Source organism: Netta rufina, assembly GCF_964035555.1.
Source record: "Netta rufina genome assembly, chromosome: 2".
NCBI classification, from domain to species: Eukaryota; Metazoa; Chordata; class Aves; order Anseriformes; family Anatidae; genus Netta; species Netta rufina.
This window is the reverse complement of record NC_140124.1, coordinates 58,574,897-58,588,008: the sequence shown is the minus strand read 5'-3', so window position 1 is coordinate 58,588,008 and position 13,112 is coordinate 58,574,897. Positions and strand designations below refer to the sequence as shown.

At 41.4% G+C, this 13,112-nt stretch overlaps 1 protein-coding gene across 2 annotated transcripts in view; it reads right to left on the bottom strand.

The window, feature by feature from the left end:
- Positions 1 to 13,112, bottom strand: part of GLI3 (GLI family zinc finger 3) — a gene marked incomplete at both ends in the record, with an annotated part of 191,625 nt that overhangs the window by 65,294 nt on the left and 113,219 nt on the right. For both annotated transcript variants that reach the window (XM_084306660.1, XM_084306661.1), the window contains one exon: positions 5,007 to 5,212. In XM_084306660.1, coding sequence (XP_084162786.1) covers positions 5,007 to 5,212 — 206 coding nt within the window. The remainder of the gene's footprint in view (positions 1 to 5,006; positions 5,213 to 13,112) is intronic.

Below are 13,112 nucleotides of genomic sequence, written 5' to 3'. Positions count from 1 at the left end.
TAGATAATGATAGGACAAGGGGGAATGGTCTTTAAAAGAGGATAGATTTAAACTAGACATTAGGAGGAAATTCTTCACTGCAAGGGTAGTGAGGCACTAGAACCGGTTGCCCAGAGGAGCTGTGGATACCCCATCCCTGGAGGTGTTCAAGGCCAGGCTGGATGGGGCATTGGCCAACCTGATCTAGTGGGTGGCATCCCTTCCCATGGCAGGGGGGTTGGAACTGGGTGATCTTTGAGGTCCCTTCCAACCCAACCCATTCTATGATTCTACTATTCTAAGACCTCTGGTCTTCTCAGACTCTCACTCACAGTGACAGTTTGCATAAAAGTTTAGGAGTAAACAAGGACAAAGCATGCTTTCAGGACAAATACTTGCCATCCATGAACAGGGGCGGGTTGGTTGGTTGTTTTTTTTTGGAGGACAGACTGAAGTCAATGAATGCGGCCATCAAATCCTACAAAGTTCATATATACATGTACTTGACTTATAAGCATGTTTGCAGAGTCAGAAGCACAGACAAAATGGGCTCTACTACCCATAAGTGATGAGTGATGCAGTCCTCTGATAGTGACTTATATTAGCCTTTCTCTCCTGTAAAAATAATGTGTGAGCTTTCTGTTCCCCTTAAGTTTTCAAGAGTCCTATCAACTAATGGGCAACTATAGATAAACACAAAAATCCATGTCATTTTAGTATTATCTCATTTCAGCAGGCTCCAAATGCTACAGTAAGAACAGGGTCATTTCATGGGCTTGTATGAGAAGTACTGAAGTGATCACAAAATGAGCTGGGCTCCATTCTTGATTCTGACTCTGGCTTGCTATGCAAACTGAGGGGAGCAGACTTCATCTCTACTCTCTACTTCTGCCACTTGCAAAACACCTAAAATTTCCTTACACTCTGCTCACCAGAAGATGGTACATCAGCCCATCAGTTAGCCTAAAGAACTTAAAGCTCCTTAGCTTCAGAAGCTACACCACAAATGTTGTTTTTATTTATTTGTTTATTTATTATTATTATTATTATTATTATTATTATTATTATTATTATTATTATTATTATTATTATTATTATTATTATTTAGTGAGACATTTATTTGATCCCAGTAACCAAATCCTGAAAAAAGAATCCTGGAAACAGAATTTCAAGCTGCAATTCTGTGTTTTATTAACTTACCTGAATATTCTTACTTACATAGTACTACTAAAAATATAATTTATGTTTACATTAGAGAACTGGATCCCAAATACAAACCTCAGAAGCAAATAATCAACATTTATACTAAACAGAGGAAAATACAGCATCTTTATTCAGCAACCACATTTCTAAAGTGCATCACCTGCCTTTATTTTTACCCAATAGAACTGAAGAAAATAGTCTTGAAGTTATGTCAAATACAACCAATTTTCAGGGAAGATTCAAAAAAATGTAAGTATACTGAACAGGAACCGAAATGGTATAAGAAAATAAGCTGAGATAAATTAAAGGTTGTTGGTATATTTTTCCAAATTACAAATTATTTTTCCAAATTACAAATTTGTTTTTTTAATTAAATATAATCTACTTCAGCCACCATCATTTTCTGTGAAATAGCAAGAAAAACATTCAGACCAAATTCCAAAAGACGAGTAACTCACCCTGAATCACCGATTTTAAAGTTTTACAGTAGTAGGCAACCACCATATCTTTCCAGACACACTTAACATACTTCCTGAGCTTTCTGACATAAGTGTCTGGGTTAACTAACAATAACATTGGCTGCAAACGTTAAAATGAACTGCTGCAGAACACATAGCAAGCTCATAATTGCATTACTAAATGTTCCATATGCTGAGAAATGCTCTGGTGCTCTTTAAAGATCATTTCTTACTACCTTCTTCAAACATAAAAAATTAGCCTATTAAATGATGTATTGCATGAAGGGTAAATGAAGGGTAAACGGGAAGGCCCACAGCACTGAATTCTCTCCTGTTTATCCCTGGGTAGCTTCAGCTTTGCTCCTGCCTTTTTACAGGAGGAGGCATCCGCTTCTGTGCTTCTGCATTTGTGGGCATTGCTGAGCTTTGTTCGAGCTCTCAGCTTGACACACACCAGCAACAGCGGGTTCAGTCCTTAACCCTGCCTTGAACACTCGTGTTATTCCGAGGAATCCTTGTCCATCCCCAGCCCACTGGCTCTGCTGGGCAAGGTGAAGTGACACGGTACATGACATGACACTACCATCACCGCTGCTGTGGCAGTCATTAATTACAGCTGGCAAGACCCGTAGTAAATGTGAAACTGCTCTTAGTTGTGTTACGGATTGTTTTGGCTCCTGGCCATCCCCTGATCTGTAAGACAACAGACTGAGCCCAATAGTACACTGACCTAATTATTTAACTGGCCTAAAGCAATTAAGAGTAGCAAGAGAAATCTTGCTATGACTTTCAGAAGAATAGTAACAACTTACAAGTTGTCAAATTTCAAATGCTATATGACTTAAGCCATGATGTCCATCATGTTATCAGTACTTTACGTGCATGTCTCCCTTTTACATCACAGGATTTTAAATTTTCATTGCAGTGCCCAAACCATGATCTGGACTATCTGATTCCTGGAACCTATACCTGAAAAAAAGCCGTTTTATTGTCTGACTGACCTGATGACAACCTATGGATGCCAGAGAACAGATTTAACAGATTTTCAATAAGCATGTTGTTTTATTAAAATATCTTTAATGCCTCCATTAATTTACTATATTTTCAGGCATTGCTGCACAACACCTGGGCTGCAATAAGTCATCAGAGATGAGTCATGAACCTAGAGAAAATGTGAACTAATATGTAATTGTTTAAAAAATGATGAAAAAAAGCTTTGCCTAGTACATTTAACTTGTACTTATGAAAGACTATATTTGTGTATAAAGTCAGTGACCAAAGCTCAAGGCATGAGCAGCAATGCATCAAGCCTGTGTCTTGCACACCTAAATGTCTCATGCCATTTGAAAGCCCCTGGATATCCAAGGCTGGCAGACATGAAGCAAGCCTTAAAGGAGAAAACTACCTTTCTGAAGTGGCAGCTGGAGGCAAGGTAAGATATTCCACAGACCTCATCCAACACCAGAAACCTAATTTGTAGACATGTGAGTCTTAGCACTACTGTAGTTATGACTGAGCTCCAGATTCAGCTAGTAAAATATTAGCACCTATATTTGGGTTAGCTGAATAGTTTCCTAAGGTTTCACTGACTGCATTATGTAGATTTCACTGCACTATAATGGCAAAATAGCACACCAATATCACAGGTAGGGTTCTGTACTGTAGACACTTAAAATTAGTTGCCAGAATCTGAAACTGAATTCTACCATGAAACGCTCTAGAGTTTCAGAGATTACTGCTGGCCTGAAGAATATGACAAAACACCTCTAGGAGATCTCTGCCTTTCTAGAGTGTTGGGTGATAGCCAGATACCCCAGAGTATTTGGGTGGCACTATATGCCTACACAAGCAAGTGAAGTAAGCACCATGTACCTGAGACTGAGAACTTACAAAGGGATAATGTCCTACATTAGTGTGATAGGTGGTTTCCTTCCTTCCTTTCTTGGTATGTGCAATTGGAGGTACCTTAGTATCAATGAAATTCTGCATGAATGTGATTCTGAAGGCTACTAAAGAAAAGATAGCAAAATGTTCTGCATATTAGCTTTAAGAAAGAACAAATATACACTGCAAGAATTTTCTTGAAATATGCCATAACATTATAGATATATTATGTTTATCCCAAATCAAATGTTCCAAAGCTCCCTGAGTCAAAACATGTATCTTTGAGCATCCAAATTGTTACTTCAAAATATATATGTTTAAAAGTTAAAAAAGAAAATAGCTGTGCTGAAATAAAAAGGGTGGAATTAGGGAGGATTCATACAACATCCAAAGTGCTGCTAGAAAAGCCCTATGTGAATGCCGTATAACTTGACAGACACTAGGTCATTAAAATTTATTCTCATAAGAATATGTGCCCATAACTAATGGATTAACTGTAAAGGTATATGTTCTTATAAGTGAGGACTAATTAGTTATCCATTTGGATAGGGTGCACTGCTCATTTTTCAAATTCACCTAAAGGCAGTTTAACTCTGGTAAGTTTCTGCATACAGTGGGCACATCTTTTCCATAGTCAAAATAACAGTTTAATTATCTTCACTACATATTTGTTTGCTAGTGTGTTATATTTCAGCTCTCTTCAGCAAATACTACAATTTTGAAATGTCAAACTACTTACCTTGTTATTGAATACCTACTGTTAATGAGACTGAGACCATGTGCAACTCTATTCATTGCTCACTTCACCAATATTCCAATTGAAATGAATAGGAAATGTGCCAGAATAATAACAAGACCTATTGTGGAGGTTCACTTAAACCCAAAAAACCTGGACAGTAATAGCTGTGGTCCCACCAAGACCTAAAGCACCAACATTTCAAGTGTGCTGTCCACCTCTTTTATTTCAGTCTCATATCTTTGGGCTAGGGTAAATGGAAATAAATCTACAGAACCTTAATCAGAACTATTGACTAAATATACCAAATCAATGTATGGTTTACATAACTGAAAAATACTGTGTTAATTAACAAGCCTTGGCACTTGAACTCCATGGCACTACACTGATGTGCACTCATTAAGAATGTGGCTCAAATCAGTGAAGATGCACAGGGTTTCTTCAAAGATCAAAATCACACCCAGGGTCAGCTCCACAAACAAAAGATGTCACAAGACACACACCATCCTTCCAGCTTAAATTTTGAATGAGGCAAGGCTTTTTTTTTTTTTTTCTGAAGTTTCAACATTTGTGAAATGTACAAATGAGCCATGATAGGCTGATGAAGTATTGAAACATTTATGACATAATGAATATGTCTGACAAACCTGCTGAAGCTGCTTTGAATGAGGGCGAAAAATGTTGACAAGATTAATATAACTTTAGTTGCTACAATGACAGAAAACAGGAAGGCTGTCTTAACCCACCGTCTGTCGGGCTGAGTCCGCGTGCTGCCGAGATCATGGAGAGGGACGGGCTGCTGTGCAGGGAGCGGATATAGTCCATGTACGGATTAATGTAGGGGTGAGGAGTGCTGAAGGGAGACTCCGATGCTGCAGCAGGATTTCTGTGCGGGGAAATTCTAATGAACGGAAGGTCTGAGTACGTTGGGCTACTAGATAAGGCAGAAGGCCTGGAAGGCAAAAGGAAGAAAGAAAAACAAACAAAAAAACAGCCAGGTTATCTACGTGATAAACAAAAACAGTTTAAAGGTAACACATTTATCTCTTGAAAAAATAACAACTGGCTTGCACATGTAGTAACTTCCACCAAATTCAACTGCCTGGCAAGAGAAAGGAAAGGAAATGGATTCTTCTCTGTACTTATTATTAGCAACATTTCTCTGGCCAGTTTTAACACAAGCTTACATGTATATATAGTATAATCTTTACATCCCTCAATACCCTTTCTCTGTAGAGTTTAGTAGATAATCGCTTTAATTAGTGTGGAATATGCACCCTGTATACCAGATACTAATTACTGCTGTAATACGGAAGACATACTGAGATGCTGAATCACTTACGTCTTCATGACCATGTCTATTGGAAAGTTTGAAGCTACACTGCACCCACTCCCTTGATTTGCCAGCTTACCCTTCCTGAAAGTGCAAGATTGAATGTCTGTACAGAAATAATTTCAGAAAACTCAAAAAAGCCATTAAGACAGCTGAGCCTTTTGGAGCAATTTTGTTGATGTCCCTTCCCACAAAAGCTACTGAAAACTTGGTGGCAAAGGAACAAAGATTGCTGTATGTGTTTGCTTTTAGCCTGGCACCAAAGACCGATGCCTTTAACAAGTCAACAGTAACTAAATGCATCACCCATACGAAGGGAGAGCTGTGTTGCCTTCTCAGGCCGCGTGTACGAAGCTGTGATGGAGCAAGGCTGAATGTTGAGTTCGCAGCTGACAAAAGACAAGAAATTTGCTGTAACCTTCTCCACCACCACACCCTGACGGTATGACAGCGTCAGGACTCAGAGTGAAGACCCTCCTCTCACAGCATCCAGGCTCCAAAGGCACTGGAAGAAGCCCAAATTTCATCAGAAGGGGTTGGAGTGCCTGCCCTTGCCAACCTGCTCTTTGGCAAAAGACAATGATTAAGCCTGTCATGTATTTGCTCTAGTCCAACTGGTTGACCCGAACTAAATGTCTTTTTGTTCCTATTTTTCCAATTAATTTAGCATATATACAACACAGACACAGGCAGCAGCTGTGAGAGCAGCAAGGGCAGCCTGTTCCTTTGATGCTGCTGGCTTACAAAGAATAATAAAGCAAGAAATGTATTTTTTTTTTCTTTTAACATACACACACCGCGATCAATGGAGATACTTGTCATCACCTAAAAGGCCAACAGAACATAATCTTACATGGGAGCCAATTCTGCCCTGCTATCGGCTTGGAAACACTAACCTATGAATGGGACAGAGATCAAAGTTATGCATTCCTAACAGGATACAAGTTTCCCTGCAACAAAATCCACAAGGGCTCATAAAATCTGGGGAATAAAGACCTTTCCTGTTGTGCTTTTCTCCCTCTTCCCCCTTTCCCTTCCTTATTTGGCTTCCATGTGTTTCTTGCAAGGCTTTTTGCAAGGTAAGCCTTCCACGTATGAAAATACCTCCCCTGCTTCAACGTTTGTTACAGGGCTGCATTGGCGGTGTGCTAGCAGCAGGCATCAGAGCAATCACTCCTTTGGCACCCAGGCAAAGCACCCACGAGAAGTCCAGTCGCTTGCCATCCATCGTGTTTAAAATGCACTTAGCAGAAACCAGGAGCAGTTTCCCACCACAGTGCAGAACAGGCATCCCCTTCCCTCGCAGCACCTTTTCTCTGTGTGCTTTTGATTCATCAGTGTTTTGGAAACACGGCTTTGGTGGGAACACAGCTTTGCTCTGGTTGGTATTGTGAAACCCAAGCAGCCATGAAGCATTAGCTGTCTTGTGGTTCCCTGCCAGGCCAAGGGTGGAATGCAGGAGCCTTGAAACTCATGGCAAAGTAGGAAGCGAAAATACCACAGCTGGATATCACATTACAGGGTGAATTTCACATCCCAGCAGTGAGGAAAACGCAGTAGTATAGCAAATTCGATACACGTCTAACAAAGAAACTGAGTTTGGAAGCTCACAATGTCACTTTACAAATCATTTCTTCTAGTGTCGCATAAACTCAGAGCTCGAAACCCAAACAAGAGTGCTGGCAAGCAGGAGCCCTGGTGTTATCTGGTGCATATCGAACAGAAAACTGTCAAACAGCTTTTGCAAGAAGGCTGCGAGCCTGTGTTATCCTCAGCGATTCGCTCTCCAACTGGCCAACAGCCAGCCGCTGCAGCGGGAGCGAGATGAAGAGCCAGGCTGTCAGCCTCTCCCTTCAGACCCAGTGGGAGCCATTCAAGGACACTGGGATTCAACTGCTTCTCTCCTCCTCTGCCCTGCCTCTTCCTCTCCCTCCTCTCCTCCGCGTGCCTGGTGTCTGAGGATGCTGCAGAAAGGACACCCATCTGGGTAGCATCAATCAGCAGCAGGCACAACCGCTGTATTAGCGGAGGCAGAAAGAAGGAGTCATCAGATTCCACATAAAATTCCCAGCTCTGGACTCTGATGTTTACTAATCTTCTCTCCAGTATCTGATTTTAACTTGCTGCTAACTTCTCTGCTCAATTCCAGCCTGTGCTTTTCTCACTCCTTTGTGTTTCCAGACACTCCTTTCCTACTGTCCCATTTTCCCTCTGCCTTCATCTGCTCTCAGCTCCTGCTGTCTGAGCCCTCCTGATTTCTTCCAATAAATGAAAAATCCCTTCTTCTCCTTCCCCTTCATGGTAAACTTCAGCATGGACAACTTAACTGTTTAACTCCCTCCTTCAAACTAAAATATGACTTTTAGAAAGGGTGCAGCCGAACGTGCTTACTCTTAGCTGTTGTTTTCCAGTGCAGCATCTGATCTTATGTTGCAACCTCTTCACATACCAGTAAAGATTGACTTTTGTCCTGTGTAAATAACAAATACTACAGCCCAGGACTGGCTCTGTCAGTGACAAGCAAATCACATCTCCAGATGTGAGTGGCACTCCTCCCCCAACATTATTATTGCACATGCAGTTCATCACTGGCCCTGGCAAACGGTGCTCTGCCTTGGGTCTGAGGCCATGCCATGGGACACAACAAGCCTTCAGCATGAGAAAAGGCAGGTTCGTTTTCAGAGATACTGCTTGACATTTTATGCCTCGTTTGTAAACCACGGGGAGGCAGGAATTCTCTGCATCTTCTCCTACACAGGGGTTTTCCCGTTCAGCAGCACACTTAGGGCACTAAGGCTTCCTCCAGATCAGGACCTTTGCGTCTGCACCCACAGCTCCTGCAAACTCAACTAAAATTTAATACAATGCCTAAGATAGTTTGAACAGTTATGTGAAGACAGAGGTCCCCAGGTTTCTGACATTAGGCTGATTTTATTCTAATCCTCAATAACCTTGACTACACCTACACTCCTGAAGTATAAGAGAATGCCGTGGTTTGCAGGCAGCTCAGCACCACACAGACATTTGCTCGCTCCCCCACTCCAAGTAGGGTCAGGGAGAGAATGGGTGGGAAAAAAAAAGTTAAAACTCGTGGTTGAGATGAAGACAGTTTAATGGGACAGAAAAGGAAGAAAAATAATAGAGTTAATTTTCCTCCTAGTATCTAGTATGGTGCTGTGATCGGGATTTAGGCTGAGAATAATGCCAATGTTTTAGTTGTTGCAGAGCAGTGCTTACACTAAGTCACAGACTTTGCAGCTTCTCACACCACCCTGCCAGTGAGGAGCCTGAGGGAGCACGAGGAGCTGGAAGAGGACAGAGCCAGGACAGAGAAGCAGCAGAAAGCAGGGCTGGCTATGTAGGTGTCTCCTTTCTGGCCAGACTGCCTTCCTTTTCATCACGAACATGTCAAAATGCTGTGAATGACATGCAACTGCTGTACCTAACACAGCACCACCTACCCATCTCCAGTCTGCCAACTTCCCCTTGTCCAGACTCTGATGCTCTGGAGAGTCTCAACCACTCAGCAAGAGACTGGCACGTGCATGCCGAGGCAGTGAGCTCAGTGTACGGGGAGGCAGGTATATTTTTTCCTATTAGTCATGACACTTTTCTTGATGAATGTTACGGAGGTGCCTGCAGAGTCTTAAAAACTTACATGGTCACACAAGTTCAGCAGCTGCAAACGGAATCAGATGCATGATAAATCACAAAACGGGTGAAGCCACTTTCTTTTTTTAAAACTTTCTCTGGCCACTGCTGAACTACAGGTGAGCTATAAGCAAGAATTCAGTTATTATTCATAAAACCGGTGTGTCATTTTGTTCTGTTGCTTACAGCTGCAGTGGAGAAACTCTTCACACAGAGACCAACCAGCAGCAGCTTTGGAATTCAGCCATCACAAAAACTGAGCAAAGTGCAATTCCCTTTTCGGCCCGTGTAACCCTTTCTGAATTGGGGAAGGAGAATTATGGCATTCTGAAAGCTGATGTGGCAAGCATGAGTTAGTTACACCTATTTCAAAATATCACTACCTGGCATCATCCTGAAATGATCACGTATGTTTTGTATCAGCAGTAAGTGAGAGCAGGGGCTTCTCATACCACACGCTTTAGGTTGCTTTTGGTACATAAGCGTTCAATCAGTTTTCAGTGAAGAAGATCAGATGCTTCAAATTCAAGTGGAAATGCTACCCTTTTCTTTGGTAGAAACAAGATGCCCACTCAGGCAAGTGACATACTGCTCTCTGTCTATGAACAGAGTAGCGGCAAAAATCTACAGATAAGTAAGCAAGCATGGAATTTGTTGACTTCATACACGGTCCTTCAGCCACCCCACCCGCTCAGTGCCAAATGGACAGGATTCAAGAGAATAATTTCCAGTCTCTGTCTCCCACCACTGGTGCAATGGGGTGAGGTAAGAGTTGCCATCTTAGCTCCAGATGTCCATTTAGAGAAGCTGCAGAGCATTCCCTACCCAGCCTTGTTTTCCCTACAAACTTGCACTTGTCCTCCCACCTTTCTGAACTACTCCAGTGGCAGCAATAGTTCAAGGAGCAGCAAGAGGCAGCTGTCCCTAAGAGAAGGCAAGCCAGGAGCCCTGGATAACCCAGGCACAGGCAATGCACTCAGTCCCACCAGATTTGGGCCAGGTGAGCCAAGCCAGGTGCTGATGGCAGGGATAATCAGCAGTTGGAGTCTCGGCAAAGTGATGAACCCCACCCAGAGGTACAGAAGGAGGGCCAAAGACAGGACTGGAGACACACTGCATCATAGATATGAGGGGTCCGGGAGAACAGGAACCTCGCGAGCAGGCCCCAGCCCACCCAGGAGCAGGGCCAGAGACAGGCACACCTACAGCAGGACTCAGACAGGGACTGGGGGCCCTGGGCTGAGCTTAAAAAGTACTTCTGGGTGCATGGCTGTGGGTGGAGGTCCTACGTGAGGCTGTTCAAGGCAATTAAGGCCCCTTAGTGGCCTCCGGATCCTCACATCGGTTTTCTTTGCTTTGGAGAGCTGGAACTGCTCTAAAATGTGCCAAGGTATCAATATAGTACACATGGTCCCTGGTTTGGCATCCCCTGCAACTGTGAGAAGTACAGTGGGCCCAAACACATGACATGTGACAACCTCCATGCTTGTCACAGAAAGCACTAAAATAGCAGCGTTTCCTGGAAGCAGATTTAAGGCCATTCAGGATGGCCGCAAAGGTCTGTGTCACAGGAAAGTCTGGATCAAAATTCTGAGGTTGGTTTGGTGTTAGGGAAGTGATCTGTCACAAATGGCTTCCAAATTGCTTTAAGCTGTGCTTAGGTAAAAACCTCTTCTAAGCATAACCTATCTTAAAAAAAATCATGGTGATTTAAGCATTTCCTGATTTTAGAGGAAACTATAACTCCAGGACTGCAAATTTTAATGCCAAGTTTTGTCCTGATAAATTTTTAAATGGCTCTTTTATGAATCTGTTGAAAAATACATTTATATTGAAAACAGCAAGTGATCCTTAACTATAACATTGTAAATATGACACTGAGCTGAGGTTACAGATGGAACAATAATCTATCTCACAGAACAAAGCTTGTCAACGAAGTGGGATGAAATATTGTAACATAACCTAATTTATTATTGCCTTTTCATCCATCTTGTTATATTATGAAAGTGTCAAAGTTCAAACCTCGATATTTAATCATTTAGCAGTACGTTATTCAATGCTGGAGCAAGCACTGATGGCATAACTCTCATACCAATGATATCCATGCTGTTTCTCTGATATCTGTTCAATTCAGTCCTGCTTGAAGAATTGAAAAATGTTGAACTCATTAAACTGTCTGTGATTCTTTTCTTTTTTACCTTTTTTTTTTTTTTTTTAAATCTCAAATAATCTCCTGATGGATGCCCCCAAACATGTTAACACTTTTATTTCTAGTAGACCCTGGAAGATGAAATAGCAATAAGTACTTTTCTTGTTAGGTGAATAGTCCTTTTTTAAAGCACAAAGCTAAATCCCTTTGGTAATACTTCCCATGTTAAATGATTATATATGTTTAATACCATAACTATTTGTACAGACTGACCATTTTGCACCAGCAGTCAACAACTGGCTAGTAAAAACTTATCATATTAAGCAAGCTGAGTTCCAAAATAATAAGGCTTGACCCTGAAAATACAAGTGAGAACAATTCTAATAGTTGTGATTAGCCCAAATGATCAAATTACTCCTCACTGTTACAAGCATATTCATGGTTGTACGTCCTTGATAAATCAGACTCATGCAACTAATTGTACACCAAAATGATATGGGAAAATCATGAGTCAAACAATCATTCTGCTTCTCAAAATCTTTAGTTGTTATTGTAGGGTTCAATACTATATAAACCAGAATCAATGAGAAACTGTCCACTGATTTCCATTAATAAAATCCTGAAGTGATTGGGAATATACTTTTTATAAGCACAAAGTGCTGACCTAATTCTGCTGCCCTGACAGCCACCAGAAAACCTTCCACTGACTTCAATACAAGGACAGTGAGGACAGCACTGCCTATTTTTAAAATGCAGTTCCACAGCTCCTTTTCTCCTTGGACTTCTAACTGAATTTGCAACCTGCATGGCATTCTTGAAATCAGGACAGCTAAGCAAATGATTCAGAATGTTTAAAGAATTAGAGTTAATTGAATATATGGAAATGCCAGAGCACTCTTCATGTGAAAGAGCTCCTGGCAACATGGCAACTCCTAATATGAGAAAGAACCTTGATTTTCGATACTTCTTTTCATGTTCCAAGACTGGTCAATATTTTGCTTGCTTTTTCTCCTAGATTCACGCTGGCCCTATAGTCAGTATGAGGAAGCAAGTCACAGAAATACATGTGCTAGTAACCCTCCATTCGGTAGATATATGCACATATCAATCATGAATAGGTTGGTGCCTATGTAGCTTAAGTATAAAAGCAACTAGACCAGGATTTGAAGTACACAGGCCCTGTTCTGTGTTCCATCACTTATCTGCCACCTTTGACGAGTTTGCTCACTTGCTCTTCAGCTGTTTGCCCAGATGTAAAACTGTGGCAAAGTGCTCAGGAAGTGCTTGGTGTCTACAAGGTCAGACCAATAGATACTATGCTATGAATATTTTCTCACTGTGGCAAGGACAGCATCTTACAAAACAGGTGCAGTTCTGGAATGCAAATTCATAAAACATACAAACATCCTTACTTTGGGTTAGATCAGAATGTTTTTCCCTCATAAAGTTAAAATGTATTATTGCACAGAAAAAGATACGAGTGACTGCACAAGAAATGTTTGTGGTGCAGGAAATCATGCAAGACAACCAGCTGATGACCCACAGCAAAAGCATATTACTCTGGTTCGCCTTTCCTTATTTGGGAAGTCTTAACATTATGTAGTTACAGTTAAAAATTGGCTACATTAATCAACACACCAAATCCTCAGTCAGTGACTGCATTCCTTATTTTCAATTGATGGACTGCCTCAATGCAGATCCAGCTTTTTACTTACTTTC